Genomic DNA, 16,421 nt, shown 5'->3' on the forward strand with positions numbered 1-16,421 from the left:
CAATCCTGACAAAAAGTTGAAATGATATTTGACATATTCCTGATAAAGGCCTGGTGATTCTTAGTTATCATTGATTGCCTTCCTAGGCACTCAAAAACCATCTCTTTAACATTTCATTCTAGAATTTTGCTCAGAATCAAAACCAAGTTGCCAAGTCTATAGTATGAATAATCCATCTCTCTTGTTATTAATAGTTTAAAACATGCAGTATTTTTCAGCACCCTGGCATGTAGTATATTCAAGCCTAATGACTTGAATTCACTGAGGGCATCTAGGCACTCTCCTAATTATCTTCTTACTTTTCTGAGATTTCAACTCCCTGTTAGCCACCTTTATTCTACCCTTCCCAGGCAAAAACACTGCTCTCTTTGGTAGAAAAAAACAGAAGCAAAATAAGATTTTGGTAGTTGAGTCTCATTGGAATCATTTTTTATGTCACCCCAGTTTGACCCTTGAGAGTATTTCATTATTACTCTTAGGCCTTGTAGAATTTTTGACCACAAGATCCTACCTATGTAGTATCTGAATTCTTTAAAATATACTTGCCCTAAATCTAGGGTAGGCAGTTAGGTACCATAGTGAATTAAGTGCCATTCTGAGAGTCAGACAAACTCATCTTCCTGAGTTCAAATCTGGCCTCAAACACGAACTAGCTGTGTGACCCTGGGCAAGTCACTTTACCATGTTTGCCTCAGTTTCCTCATCTACAAAATGAGCTAGAGAAGGAAATGGCAAACCGCTCCAGTATCTTTGCCAAGAAAACCCCAAATAGGTTCATGAAGAGTTGGACATGACTAAAGCAAATGAACGAGGATGACGAAGTCTAGGGTGGGCATCATACTGTGCCCAGCTTTCCCCTCCCTGTCTTATCACAAACTTTAAGACACATAGTCACTTCCAGTCAAGATTCCTGGCGGGGCAGGGGAGGAGATTAAGCTTGATTCAGTTCGGTCTGCTGGTTTAGGCTTGAGACCAAAACAGAATGAGACAATCATAGACCATCTGACACTTAACAGTAGCATGGACAGGATGCTCAGCCAGGATACAGCACCACTTCAGACAGATACAGCCCTCCTCATCTCCATCCAGAATTAAGTTGTTATTGAAGTATGCCAAGAATATATCTTTGCTTTTAGCAAAGATAAGATTCTAGCAGCTGTCCAGATAGTTGAAGTCAAGCAGTACCCCTGTGTTGTGATGCCATATGCCAGGTTTATTATTTACTTCCCAAACTTATCAACCATTTCCAGGCCCAGTATATTACTTTTGTCACTATCCTATTTTTCTCTATATTTACCCTCATCTAATTGCTTTTCACAGTGCTTCCCCTCTCTAGTTCTCAGATTTCTTTATATAAACACAACTTACTGATATATTTATCCAACCTGTTACTTTTTGAAAAGTCAATTTCCAGTCATAAGTCACATTTTAGTGCCACTTGTTATTAAGGATACCTATGAGGTCAGATTTACCTCCTTACATCAACTTACACTTTAACTTAACACCAATATTCTGTATTTATGTATAGACAGCTAATGAGTTCTCACTAGGGAATGGCTAAAGAAATTGTAGTACATGAATACGAAACATATGAAACAATGGATATCAAGAATTCAAAGTGTGAGAAGATTTATATTAATTAGATTCAGTGGGAAGAAGAACCTGGAAAACAATATATATGGTGACCAGAATACTCTAAGTAGAAAGAACAAAGAAGGCGGGGGGGGGGGGGGGGGGGGGGGGGCGGGATTATAATGACAAAGCTTGGCTCCAAAGAAGAGATAAGAAAATTAACCCCTCCTATTTTTGCAAATATAGGGGACAATGGATATGGAACAGGGAATATACTGTCAGTCAGTTTATATGTTATTTGTTTTGCTGGACTACTTTTTTCTTTTTTACTCTTTATTACATGGGATAGCTCACTGGGTATAATAGCTGGGAAGAAAATATAAAGAAATTAAAGGAAAAATAGAATTTGTCCCCACTTGAATCATAAGAAGGGAGTAATCATCATCAGGTTCTCCATCATATCTCGGACATGTTTCCTAGGAAGACAGTATTCTACCTTGTTCATATCTGGCCATTATTTGGCTTCCTTGGTACCCCTCAGTGAGAGTCACTCACCACAACTTATCTCTTTTTCCTCTGATCAGTATTGGATGGCCTTCCTCCTAATGGTATTTTTGCACTCTCAACATACTCATACAGAGCTCTTTGCCCACTGAGCTTTAACGTGTACTATCCTTCATGCCTACATCAGACTCTCACTGTCATTTCTGCCTACTGAAATTCTTCTCCATCTCCAAGACCCAATCCAGGTGTTACTTCTTCTGTGATGCCTTCTTCAATTCCCACATCTAAAAGTCATTCTTTCTTCTTTGACTTTAACTTGCATTAAACTTATCCATATACTTTTCATACACTCTTACAAGATTGTAAGTAGAGGGCAAAGACCATGATTTTTCATTTTTGAACCAAAGCCTAGCACAGCACCTTGAACACAAGCTGGTGCTAAATAAATTTTCATTGAGTTAAATGTAAAAATGGGATTTGTGTATGTAACTAAATGATGTAGATGTGGATTATAAACACTAATACTTTCAGAAATTGAGATAAAGGGCTAAAGCAACTTACCTACAGTCCAGTATGTTACACACATTTTGTACTTCAGTATTTTTCTTTTTGTTCTTTCCTCTAGTTTGTGTTATTTAGTCTATCTCCATGTTTGAAAAAAGTGAATTAACTAAGATTTGTTGTGAAACTTTGGCCTCAGCAGATCTGTGATCTCATCAGTTTGAGGGATTCTGCCAAAGTACGATTGGAACACACCCACGACTTTCATCTTGTTTGGCTCCTGTCCACCTTCTCCCATGACTCCTCCATAGAGGACTGAACCCACGTTCCAGAGGTTTTCCTTTAGGTCCCTTAGCATTCTATGGGTACCAGGTCTTGAGCTCTCCATCTATAAACCCTCAATTCCAGCTACATGACTAGCCTTCCCCCATTTCCAAAAAACACTTTTCTTGGATTTTTAATGTCATTTCTAATATACAAGACTTCACTGGTAATATGATGCAACTTATTTATTCCCACCATATTTCCCTCCATTGCCTTTTGGATGACCAGCAATTTCAGTTCCTGAGAATAAGTATTACCTGATTCTTAGCTATATAGAATTTCCAGAAGAAATAATGGCATTAAAAAGATGGGATTTTTGTTTCAGAGAGCAACCTGAGATAACTGGCAGCATTGCACACTTTCTTGTTTTCTTTTGTTTTTAAACCTAATCAACTCTTCACCCATTCAGTTCTGATTCCCCAGTCACTGTCCATCTTCCAGACAAAGGGCAAAATTACTGGCTTCTCTTCTTTCTCTCTCCTCCTCCTTTTCTTCAAAAAGCTGGGAAAATTTACTTTTTGCCCTGTACAGTTTTCATTTTTGATTTCCTGAAATGTAGCCAGTAATCTTGCCCTTTGTCTGGACTCTGGAGGAGAGAGTAAAGCTGAAAACTTTGTGCAGGTCTGCCTCACTGTAGTCTAATTCATGGGCAAGTCAAGACATCACCCTCGTGATGTCATTGGTCCTCTTTAAGGACAAAGGACAGACAACAAACAACAAAGACGTTAATGTGTGGTTTTCTAAGTGAAGTGGCCCTGGGAACAAGAGAACAGCAATGAGGATACTGCTGTCTGCATCAGCATTATGAGATGGGGGGAGTGAGGGGAGTGCGGCAGGCAGGGAGATTCCAATGAAATAGGGAAAAATACAGGATGGAATGATACAACCCAAAGATATATATTTGCCTTTCAAAATTCTACCTAATCTCGAGGATTATTTGGACCATTTAGTAGCTATCCCTCATTTACATGGATAGGGGTGGTCCTCCCCTGCTCACCTCTAATTGCCCCCTGAACCACGTTAAAATATCCATTCATTGCATGAAGCCTGTTATCTTACCTAGGCAGGTCAGGGGTAAATCACGGATTTGGGAATGTCATAAAGTCTTTGGTTGCCCTGAACTCTCATTATCTCATTATCAGTGGCAACCTGTTTCCTATAAACCTTAGTAAGGAGAAGCATAGAACTGAAGCAGGTACAAAGCTTCCCGCTTATCCGTTCAATTTATGATGAACTGATGATCACATCAGTCTCTTTTATGATAAGCATGGACTGTCATTTTTTCTCTTTTTTAATTAAATGTTTATATTTTCCCAATTACATGTAAAAACAATTTGAAAATGTTTTTAAAATTTTGAGTTCCAAATTCTCTCCCTCCCCCTTCCTTAATATGGCAAGCAATTTTGTTATATATAAGTCTTATTTATCCATTTATTTCTTCACACAGTTTAGAAAACGTTTGGGATTAGGGGGTTGCTTGCTTTGGGGTTTTTGGTTCAGTTTTTGTATCAGCATCCTGGCTTCCGCATTTTAAATTGTAATCCAATCTACCCCACACCACTGTGCCCAACAAATCCCTTCACTTGTTGGGAAGTCATTTGCCTCACTCCTAAATATATGAGGGGGGTAGGGGAGTGGAATTGGACACCTCAAAGGTCCCTTCAGCTCCTCCACACCAAAGGTAACGCCGGGGCCCTTTTTGAGCAGGGTCTTTCGAGCTGCTGCAACGCCACCTACTGGCGAGATGCTTTCCGACTTCTTTTAAAAGCAAAAGGACAATTAAAAGTTAGGGGATTGTCCCTTCCAGGTTTTTAATCTTGTCACCACTGAAGCCTGCAGCCCTTGGAGCCCCCAGCCCCTTCAGCAGCCTCCCTCCGTGACCCCCGCACTGAGAGAGGCTCCAACAAGTTTCGGCCCTTTCATGATGAGCTAAGGCGCTGGCCCTTCAGGCCGAGGCTGGTTTAGGGTTTCGGCTCCTCCTCCCACTCCAGGCCTGCTGAGACTGCCCCGGGAGCCCTCCAAAATGGAGCCTCTTGCAGCGAATCCATTAAAATGCTCCATCCCCAAGGCCAGGGTGATTGCTGTGTTGTTGTCTATGGTCCTGTGCTCGGTAACCCTGTTCCTGCTGCAGCTGAGATACCTGAAGCCTAAAATCAAAGACTTTTATTCTTTTGAAGTGAAGGACTCAAGGGGAAGGACTGTTTCTTTGGAAAAGTACAGAGGCAAAGTAAGTTGCATCTTCTGATTTTCATTTATACGCGTTTCCAAAGACTTTATTTATACCCTCTTTGCGGAATGAACGTGTTAACTTTATATCCTGTAATAATAGCACTTGGTTAGGAGGGATTGATGGATTTAGTTACTACTGTCCCCCGAACATAGATCTTAAGGCGTTACCCCAGGGGGGTACCCTTAGTACACGTCACTTTAACTCCTAAGGAAAGCAAGATTTGAAATAATATCACAAGCCAAACTTTTCTCTTTTTCCATTTTCTAAATACTAAAAGAAGCCTTTTGTTTGTTTTAATACTTTGGATCATTTAGAGATCAACCAGAGTGGGAGTGGGGGTAGGGATGGGGATGGAGATAGGAATGTATGACTTAAAAGTTATTACATGAAAATGCAGATACGACCAAAAAAATTTTTACTTCTATCAGTAAAACTTTAAAGTTTCTCCTTTTTTGCACGCCCAGTGTTTCTTAATGTCAGTGATATAATGCCATTAAGTCAGAGCCCTGTTATATTGTTTTATATTTACTTTAGAAATGTAATATAACCAAAGAGGAACTGTTTTCTTTGTCCGATGCAGTAGTCCCCTTAATTGTTTTTATTCTTGGAACTTGCAGTTTTTATAAAAATGTTTCACCGACTTTCTCTTTTTCCGGGAGGTATCACTGATTGTAAACGTGGCCAGTAACTGCCAGCACACAGACAGAAATTACTTAGCCCTGCAGGAGCTGCACCGAGAGTTTGGATCATTCCACTTCAACGTCTTGGCTTTCCCGTGCAATCAGTTTGGAGAATCCGAGCCCCGCCCCAGTCACGAAATAGAAGCTTTTGTAAAATCGAACTATGGAGTGACCTTCCCCGTTTTCCACAAGATTAAGATTCTAGGATCTCAAGGAGAACCTGCATTTAGATTCCTTATTGGTAAATATCATCCTCACTTGTGTTGTTTTTTAATTCTTTCATTTTTTAGATTAAACCCCTCCGCTCCCAGACCTTGATTTTCTGTTTTTCATTTCAGAAATGTTTCGTTAACAAAGTCTTACAAAACAATCATCTCATCTTATGTGCTTTGCAAACCGTAAAAGCACTTTGTAAACAGTAAAGTGCTATGTAAATGTGAGTTCATATTATTATACCTAAATATTTTAAGGAACCTTGATTTCATTTATATAATTACTGTTGACAAATGTAGATGCTTCCACCTAGATAGTATTTATGAATTGCCATGGTCTCTTAAATTCACCACCTGATGGCCAACAAAGTAACCTCCAAACTTAGCTGTGCTGGTCCTTACACAAATATAAACACAGCTCATCCTCAACTCGGTAGTTCTTTACAATTTGTATAGCTCCTGGCAAAGCTTTTTATATGGAATATATTTATTTCATGAAAGCTCTCACCTTGCAAATTCTTATTAGCATAATTTCATAAAGCATTTATTCAGCCCAGGGTCACCTCCACAACATAGTGAGGCACTGAAGAAAGACTTCAGTGGGAGATTGTAATTAACAATTCTTAGCAAGTTTTGTTTCCCCAAAATTAGTACTTCATTTTCTTTGGGAGTACAAGATCTGATCCGATGTAAATTACAATTTAATTCAGAAGTGTTGCTATGACTATGCAAGATATTTCATGAAAAATTTTTATCTTGCAAATTATTGTTAGTATAACTTCATAAAGCATAATACAGAAATACCTCATTGTTCTCTTCGCATACTTCTAAATAATGTTGATAAGAAAGGAAACTCGTTGATAATTTTCCTGCAAGCTATGAAAGCTTGTTTCAAGGCTACCTTCAGGTTTGGCTATCTTTAAAAGCTTGCTGGATTGAAAGCAAAATAGCCTTCATGCTTGAATTACCCAGTTTTATACCATAACATTTTCACTACGGATCCTTGTGACTTCAAGCACCACTGATCCACATTATGAAGGAAGCAAAAGTTCTATACACTCTTCCATGGCGGTGTAAGACCTATCCCTTTTAATGACATTATATGAAGCCACTGGAAAAACTTATGTAAGACCTGCCATCCTAAAAAGCAAACATAATGACTATCTAGCAGTGTAGACAAAAGAGCCACTGTGAGCCCTATTATTATTCAGTTATTGGTTGTAGCCCTCAAAATATATGTGCACAATGTCTACTCAAATAAATGGGAATTGCCCCAACTCAATAAGCATTTTTTTTTCCTGCTGGCACTTTCTGGGTGTGAGGCACTGTGCTGACTGTTGAGGATGCACTGACAAAAATGAGCCTCTGCCCTCCAGGTGCTTACATTCTTCTAGGGAGACCAATTAGGAGGCTAATGCAATAGTCCAGGCAAGGAGTGATGATGTGTATGCCTCAACAAATTTAGCATTTACTGAGTCTTTATTCCATGCAAAGCACGGTTAGGCCCCTTAGGAGATATAAAGATGAACCACAACATGGGTACCACCTTGCTTTCAAGAAGCTGACAAGCTATTGACTGCCATCTCTTCTGTCAACACTCTGCTCCCATGTTTCTTCTAGTCCTCTAATCATTTCTTCCATGTCCCTTGCTGGTTCCTCATCATCCTTCTATCCCCCAAACTTGGACCTCCACTGATGATCTCATGCCCTCCCTAGGCTTGTTATCAACTCCACATGGATGACACCCAAGTCTATAATTCTCCACTTACTCCTAGCATCCGGACATGCTCCCAACACCTCAGACTTAACAAATATAAAACTAAGTACTCATCCCTTTGCTCCCCAAACCTACAGCTCCTTCTAACTTCCTTATTTTACAGCGATGACACTACTACTCTCCTAGTTATAGTGCCTCTCAACTGAAGAAGTGTAATCGACATCCTAACTGGTCTAATTCTAGCCTCTCCTCATTCAATTGTCCCATCACTATACCTCCCCACACCCTGTTTCTGTCATTCTCATGACTCTTTGGCCAGGCATTCAGAGCTCTATACAGCCCGACTCCAGCTCCCTTGCTGTCCTTAGCTCATAGTCCTTGTCTTCACAAATGAATGCCCTGCCCATTTCCCTTCTTCTTGCCCTGCTCTCTTCTCTATCACCTGGAATGGACTCTTTTCCCTAATCTTTGCCTATGAAAATCCTTCAGGCCCTCTAAGGCACTACTTCTTGCAGGAAGTCTTCCCAAATTCTCCCTGCTGGAAGTAATTTCTCCCTCTACACATCTCTCATTGCATCTTCTTGGACCTTTCCTTGTACTCACTATATTCTAATTTGTATTATACTTATTTATGTATGACTTCTATCCTCTGCAAGATTCTAAACTCTTGAAGCCCAGTGACTGTGTGATGACCAATTTTATCTTGGTATCACCAGTACCAGCATAGGGCCTAGCACGTAGCAGGTGCATAATACATGTTGGTTAAATTGAAACTGAATTAAATATAATAGAAAGCCAACGGTGCTAAGCACTAAAGTTTATACAAAGAATTATGGAAGCATATAAAAAGGAAAAGATTACATCTGGCTTGGGGCATCAGGACAGGCTTCAAAAAGGAGGCAGGATTTGAACTAGACCTTTAAGGGTAGATGAAATTCCAATAATTATTCTAGGTCAAAGGAAGGGGGTAAACAAAGACCCAGAGTTAAATAAATATAGGATATCTTTGAGAAACCATGAAATAGTTCAGTTTTGCTGAAAATTAGGTGCATGAAGGGGAATGTTAAGCGTTGGAACAGTAGATTGGGGCTACATCACAATGTGCTAGAAGGGATTTTATTCCATAGGTAATGGGGGACCATTGAAATCAGAGAAATGTGTCTCAGAAAAATTAACCTGGCCTCAGTTTGTATGCTATATTCAAAGGAGGAGAGACAGGTCGTAAGTGGGAATGGCAATGAAAATGAGGAAACAGATGCAAGAGATCTTTATTTAATGACCTGTCACTGCTGACTTTATTAATAATTTCCAATTTGTTTTACTGTATCCATGTAACAAAGCATAATATTCATTTTTATATTTGCAGATCAACAACCTCTATTTACAACCCAGATCTTAGAATCAGTCCTCTTATTTTCGTGTCAATTACAGTAGTATCCTTTTCCCTGTTAATATTCAAGTTAATTTCTGAAATTCCATTGTTCCTAAAGTCTTTCCCTCAAAGAACTTAAAAACTTGTGTTGGTTCAAGGTTTGCTTTGAAATCAAGCAAAGTTCTGGGAGCAAATAAGTAATAAAAACTTCAAATGCAAATGAGAACTTGGTCCTTTGAAAGTTTTAAGCAGGATAGACATAGATAAAGCAGCATCTTAACTCTGAGCTCTTTGCATAGTGAAAAGATTTTCACCACAAACTATTGTAGTATGCTTTGAAACCTTTTTCATCATGGAAATTTTTCCATTCCTCAAGCTAATTTTAAGCCAGGTTAACTGAAATAATGGGTTCTTCTAGTTAGAAATGTTTCTTTATATGTTGCATCTTCCCTAAGTTAGTTACTTAGGTAGGCCCAAATGATATTCATTTCTAAATTTAAACTGAACACCAAATAACTTGAAAAAATGGCATTAAGAGGGAAGAATTCTTTTCCTATCTTAATAAAGAACTAGCCTTTAAAAAAATTCATTGCATACATGTAATTCTTCAGTTTTTGTGGCTATTGTATTCTTTAAGATTCCAAGCAGCTATATATTAAATACACAAATTAAGCCAAAAATTAATTACCTAGTTAACAGCATCATTTTCTCCATTAAAATGAAATAACTGAACACGATTAAAAATGTTTCTATTTAAATGTATTTTTCCAAAATGAACCGCTGTAGAAAGTCAATAGTACAACAAGATCTGGACATTTCAACTTTTTCCTAAAAGAGTTTGACTAACATCATTACAGACTCAGGCCTGATTTCTAAGACCTCATTTAGGTATTATTTAGTTGTTAGGGCTCTTTGCCCCTTCTAATTATCCTGTATTTATTTGTCTTACATCCCTCAGTAGAATATAAACTCCTTGAGAGGGAGCTATTTTTCTTTTGTCTTCATATTCACAGTGTCCAGCACAGTGTCTTATGTATAGGTTTGTTTAGCTGAAATGAATTCAGTGGAAATTATGCCCGAAATTAAGTTGAAGATTTTGGTATACACTGAAAGTATGTTAATTTATCTGCTGATTTTGTTTTAGATTCATCAAAAAAGGAGCCAAGGTGGAATTTTTGGAAATATCTTGTCAATCCTGAGGGTAAAGTTGTGAAATTCTGGAGGCCTGATGAATCCTTGGAAGCCATCAGACCAGATGTAGCAGCTTTGGTTAGACAAATCATCATTAAAAGGAAAGAAGACCTTTGAAAATGTCATTAAGCATGTGAATCTAATGCAGCAATGAGAGCATCGAAATGTTTACATGTCGTTTTGGTCACATTTTAATCATTCCAACAATTCTGGAATCCACGTAAATATGATCCAGAAGGATGATGTCTCTTAAATAAGTGCCTAGGATGTTCCTCTCTCTCTCCCTGCCCCTCCTCCCAAAAAGAGATTATTTAGGTTGGGGATAAAGTCAAAATTAAATATACCAAGAACTCATCAAAAACTGAAAATTCAGAATACTTCATCACCAAAGCTCACTACTGTCTGTTTAACAAACACGGAACTTTTTGATGCTTGTAATTGACAGATTAAATTCTAACTACCCCAGAACACTATATATAAGGACAATTACATTTGAATGACATGTAATTAGAAATTTTGTAGGGTCAATAGTAGCAGAAAGGCGGTACTGGAGGTATTGTAGGGCATAAGACAAATGGGCAATCTTATGCATATTCAGATTTGTAAATAAAATTTTTATAAGTAGAACTCCTCTGACATCTTTTGATCAGTCACTTCTGACTCTTTGTGACCCCACTTGAGGTTTTTTTTCTTGGCAAAGATACTGGAATGGTTTATCATTTCTTTCTCCAGCTCATTTTATGGATGAGGAAACTGAGGCAAACAGGGTTAAGTGACATGCCCAGGGTCACACAGCTAGTAAGTATCTGAGGCTAAATTTGAACTCAGGAAGTGGAGTCTTCCTGACTTCAGGCCCAGCACTCCATCGACTGAGCCACCTGGCTGCCCTTCTGACATCCCCATGCATTTTATTATTTTGACAAAGCTGTCTCTTACAATTTTTATATCATGCTATTTAGGAACTTCCTAAATTTTAGTAAATTATTAGTCATTTCCTCATATTTCCCCTAAATTTCATCTAATTCCACAAATGGAGCTTTATCCAGTCCACACCTTGGATTTGAAGAAAGTAACTGAAAACTATGTCCAAATGTATACATAATTATTCAAAGCAACTAACTGTAGATTGATTATTTCTGTCAGGGGTGAACTGGTCACTTGGCAAGTAATTCGTTGCTTAATGCTTGGCCTTTTTGATGGGAGGGAGGGAGAGAGTGGATGGGGGAGCAGCTCAATCCAAATGATTAAAGTGGTGGCAGAATAATGTGGGGAACTATAATTATTACAGAAGCTGTAAGATGACAGCTCAAAAGGCTGAACGATTTTTGTTCCCAAATCGTAATTTGTAAGTTTTGTCAATCACATAATAGTCATGTTCTAACCAAGTACTCTACTCCTAAACATTAAGCAGCCTTTCTAATTATGTATTCCTATGAAGTCAAGGGAGCAATAAAGTGGGATTAATAGTCAAAGAGTCATTTAAAATTTGGCTAAGATAGCGAGACAGCATCCATTTTTTTTCTGGTTTGGCTTCATTTTGCTTTCTCTATTATAAGGCACGTCCTCTCACTTATGAAGGTGAAGATTCTTGGTAAGATGAGGTAGTCTTGCCACCCTGTCATTAAAAGCTACTGCTCTAGATTCAGGTGATGAGGCAGAAGAGATTCCAGGATTAGGTTCTAAACTATTTTGAAACCAAAGTTCTTAAAGGGACATACCTCAAAATATTTGCAGAAGCACACCAGCATGTATTTAACTACCTAGGCTTGCATAATAAGATTTTTTTAAAGAAGTTTCCATTAAAGATCAAGACTTTAGGAGCCTTTAAAAAAAAGACTCACAGACAGGCAGCATGTTGTAATAGAAGCAGCACTCTAAATTATAGGTTTCTTAAGGACAGAGACTTTCTTTATATCTGACCTTGTCTGTCTGGAAAGGGTTCAGGAGACCTGGATCCCATGCTCAGCTCTGCCACTGTTTTGTTATGTGATTAACCTTTCTGGATCTCAAGTTTCCTCATCTCTAATTGAGGAGTTTGGACCAAACTCTCTCTAAAGCCCCTCCCCAGACCGTTTGGATGAATTTGACAATAATGATGTCTGAAGCATGAAAATAAGATCCAATGCTAATATGGAACTCTTTTTTTCTTTAATATTTTATTTTTCTGATTTTATGTAAAAACAATTCTTAACCTTCGTTTTTTACAATTTTGAGTTCCAAATTATCTCCCATCTTCCTTCCCCTCCCCCCTCATTGAGAAGGCAAGAAATTCGATAAAGGCGATGTGCAGTCATTTAAAACATATTTCATATTAGTCATGTTGTGAAAGGACACACACACACACACACACACACACACACACACACACAAAACCAAGAAAAATATAGTGAAAAAAATATGCTTCCATCTGCCCTCAGATTTATGGAACTCTTTCAAAAGAGTATAGAGATTTATAGAGCTACCCAATGTATTACAGTTTGTCCCCACATTAAGACTGTCTGCAGTGGGATAGAGGATAGGGATAAGGACTGGACCAGTGCTTTCAATAGCAAAGGGAACCCCCCAGGTGAGGAAATTCCCTCTATCAATGCAGAATGGCACCTTCTCTGAAACCTACAGACTTGGAGAAGTGCCTAGGGGCCTAAGAGGTTGTGATTTGCCCCAGATCATGCAGCCAGTATATTTCATTGATCAACTTTGAACCTAGGTCATTCCTGGCTTCAAGGATAGCATGCTATCTGACTTCATAATGGTGCTACTCACTTTCATCTGCAGTGAAATACATTTAAATTCCAGGCTTTTAAAAAATATTATGAGTTCTCCTCCAGGTACTACGCCCAAAACAATCCTACCTTGTACTTGATTCCAATTTCTCTTCTATTGTACAGGTGCACACGCGCACATGCACACACACACACACACACACACACACACACACAGTCCTTCTAGACCATTACCCTTGCTCTCATTAATTTCTTTCCATTCCAATCTCAACCCAATGGTTAGCCCATTCAATACCACACTATTTTCTACTTCTGAATCTCCCTGCTTCCTTCTCCTGCATATCCCTTGCCAAATCTCAGCCCTTCATTAGGCCCACCATCTTGCCTCCACCACTCCTACTCACTTCCTGCTGAACAGAGCTGGAGGAAGTCACACAACAGTACTGAGCACATTATGAATTCATGTTTCAAATAGGCCCTCAGTGCTGCAAAGCTAACCTTCTATTCCTCCCTGATTCCCTGCCTCTCTCACCACAGGACTATTCCAAACCTTCTCTTCTCTCCTCACGTCTCTTACACTCCCTCTTCTCCTCCTTCTAGCTGAGGATCTTGCCTCTTAGTTTGCTGGAAAACTGAGACCATTAGACATGAGCTCTATCTTTTCCCCTTCTTATCTCTAAACACTTTAATATCACCCCCCCACTCTCCCCTTTACCCTACACTCCCCAACAGTGAGGTGGTCCTTTCCCTTGCCAATACTAAGCCCTCCTTATTTGCCCTTGATCCAATTCCTTCCCATCACCTCCGGCAGATAGGTTATAACCTCAATCATCCCTTCCTCTCTACCCTTCAACCTCTTCCTGTCTACTGGGTTCTCCCCTACAGTTTTCAAATATGCCCTATGTCTTAAGCCCCATTCCCAGAAAAACAATCACTAAATCCTACCATTCGCTCAAGCTGTCATCTTCTCTCTCTCCTCCCTTTCTCAGCCAAACTCCTAGAAAAAGCTACCTGTAATTGTTGCTTCCGCTTCCTCTCTCTCCCTCAGTCCTCCGTAATCCCTTAGCCTCATTCAGCTAAACTGCTCTACAAAGAGACCTATGCTTCCTTAATTGCCCAGTCTGATGGTCCCTTCTGTCTTCATCCTTCTCGGCCTATCCCCTGCATTTGATGCTGCTGGCCACCCTCTTCTGCTAGCATCTCTCTTCTCTAGGTGTTTATGACACTGCTCTCCCACTACCCCTCCCACCTATCAGACCACTCCTTCAAGGCACATTATTCCTTTTCACTGCCCCTAATTCTGGATGCTCCAAGTATTCTGTGCTGTGGTCTTCTCTCTCTGTACACTTTTTCTTGGGTGACCTCATTAGCTCCCATGGGTTCGATCATCTCTACACAGAAGGCTAAGAGATCTATGCATCCAGTCCCAGTCACTCCCTGAGCTTCGGTCCCACATCACCTAATGCATCTTGGACCCTTAAAAATGTATGCCCTACACAGAGGTCAAACTCAACACATTTCAAATAGAACTCATTATCTCACTGACCAAAAACTTACCCCTCTTCCAAACTTCCCTATTTCTGTCAAAAGCACCACCATTTCTCCAATTTCCTAGGTTCATAACCTGAATACTATCCAAGATTCTCACCTCATCTATCTAATCGGTTTCCAAACTCACCATTTCAGCCTCCATAGTGTTTCTCATATCCAAACCCTTCTCTCTACTCACCCACCACCTTAGTTCAGACCCTACTCACCTCTTGACTAGACTATTAGAGACCTCAAGTCTGTCCCACTCCATCCATCCTACACAATGCTACACTTTCCTTAAGCACAGAGCTGACCACATCATTCCCCAAATCAATAAACTCCTGCAGCTCCATGATACTACTAGGATGAAAAATTAGGTTCAGCCTTTAAATACCTAATCCTAACCTGTCTTTGTAGCTTCATTGTACATTATTCCCCAACCTTCACACTGTGACCCAGACAAACTGGCCTCCTCTATTCCTCACCTCCTCTCTTACCCCCTTGCCTTTGCACTGGCCATCCCCATGACTGGAATACACTAATTCCTCACTTGCATCTCAAAAAATGTTCTACCTCTCTTCCTTCAAGTCACAAATCAACATCACCTTCTACATGAGCCTTGTTTAATGCCCGCAACTGCTAGTATCCTTTCTCCCAAACTCGCTTTTAATTACCTTGTATTTATTTGTATTTATTCACTACTTTGTATCTACCATGGCACATATTAGGTGGTTAATAAATGCTTAGTGGTTGATTCTGTACGCAGGGAAAGTATTCCTATATTGTATGGACAATTAAGAATTCTTTTTGCATTTTTATAAGGGGAAGGAGGAAACCTCATCTCAAAGCAGGGGCTTTCTACCTTGTATGTACTGTATGTATATACAGAGAGTATATAATAAACTGAAATTGTTAGGAGCCTCCGAGTTATGCTGGTCATAGCAACTTGGCCCTCTCACAACTCTGTTGTAAGGTAGAAAAGGTTACATGCCTCTTAAATTAAGCATAACAAGCATTTCTCCCACGTCAGCACTCAGGAAACAAGAAAATTGGCTATCTGAATGTTCTCCCTTGCTGCCTAAATGGAGGGAGAACACCAGGATACTCTCAGAAGAAATCATGTAAAGGGTTTTGTCTCCTTTCTTTGTGCAAAGAATGCTACCCAAAGCTACAATTCCCCTTCGAAGAAACATGAACAAAGTAAAAGCCAAAGTACCTTTAATCAGGGTTAAGAAAAAGTATTTCTTCATGAACCCTAATACAAATATCTTAAAGGAATCTCAAAAGAAATACAAAGAAATGTCATATCATGAGTGCTCTAAACCATTTGGTTAAACCTGCCCTGATGAAGGAACATGTGGAAATTTGGAAGTGTATGCAGTTGCTGTAATTATGAAAAACAGCTAACTAACAATACACTGCCCAATCACCACACACATATACTAAAACCAGACTTTGTCAACTAGGTTTTCTGCCAGATCAAACAAAAGAACGACGTTTTCAAGTCAAAAAAAAAAAAAAAGAAAAAGAAAATGACCATGTAGAAGAAGTACAGGTACATGCTGTTCTAAAAGAAACCCAAACTCATTTTACTATATTCAAATTAACTCATTCATTGTAATACAAATGGTTCACATTCACGGGACTGTGATTTTTTTTTTAAGTGAGATTTGATTGGGGGGGGGGAAAATGAAGCCATTAGACTGGAATACACAGGGAAAGCCTTGAACAGGGGGCCAGATTCAACCCCTGTGCTTGATTTCACCTTGCTTTTGGAGTGTTGTCATTGGAATCAGAGCAGCCATAACCCAGAAAATGGTCTTTCACCCTTTCCCCCCTACTTCCCCACGTACTGAAGCTCATTC

General features: G+C 39.3%; 1 protein-coding gene across 2 annotated transcripts; it reads left to right on the forward strand.

Annotated features, from left to right (window-relative positions):
• Positions 1-4,709: 4,709 nt before the first annotated feature.
• GPX8 (glutathione peroxidase 8 (putative)) lies at positions 4,710-10,930 on the forward strand. Of its 2 annotated transcripts, XM_036735299.1 has the most exons (3): positions 4,710-5,128; positions 5,791-6,052; positions 10,257-10,930. In XM_036735299.1, the coding sequence occupies exons 1-3, from the start codon at positions 4,925-4,927 to the stop codon at positions 10,418-10,420; spliced, it is 630 nt and encodes a 209-aa protein (XP_036591194.1). In that variant the 5' UTR covers positions 4,710-4,924; the 3' UTR covers positions 10,421-10,930. The 2 variants fall into 2 exon arrangements, with proteins under 2 accessions (XP_036591194.1, XP_036591203.1); XM_036735308.1 differs by lacking the exon at positions 5,791-6,052 and having other exon boundaries at positions 10,257-10,325.
• Positions 10,931-16,421: the final 5,491 nt, after the last annotated feature.

Source organism: Trichosurus vulpecula, chromosome 1 (genome assembly GCF_011100635.1).
Source record: "Trichosurus vulpecula isolate mTriVul1 chromosome 1, mTriVul1.pri, whole genome shotgun sequence".
NCBI lineage: Eukaryota > Metazoa > Chordata > Mammalia > Diprotodontia > Phalangeridae > Trichosurus > Trichosurus vulpecula.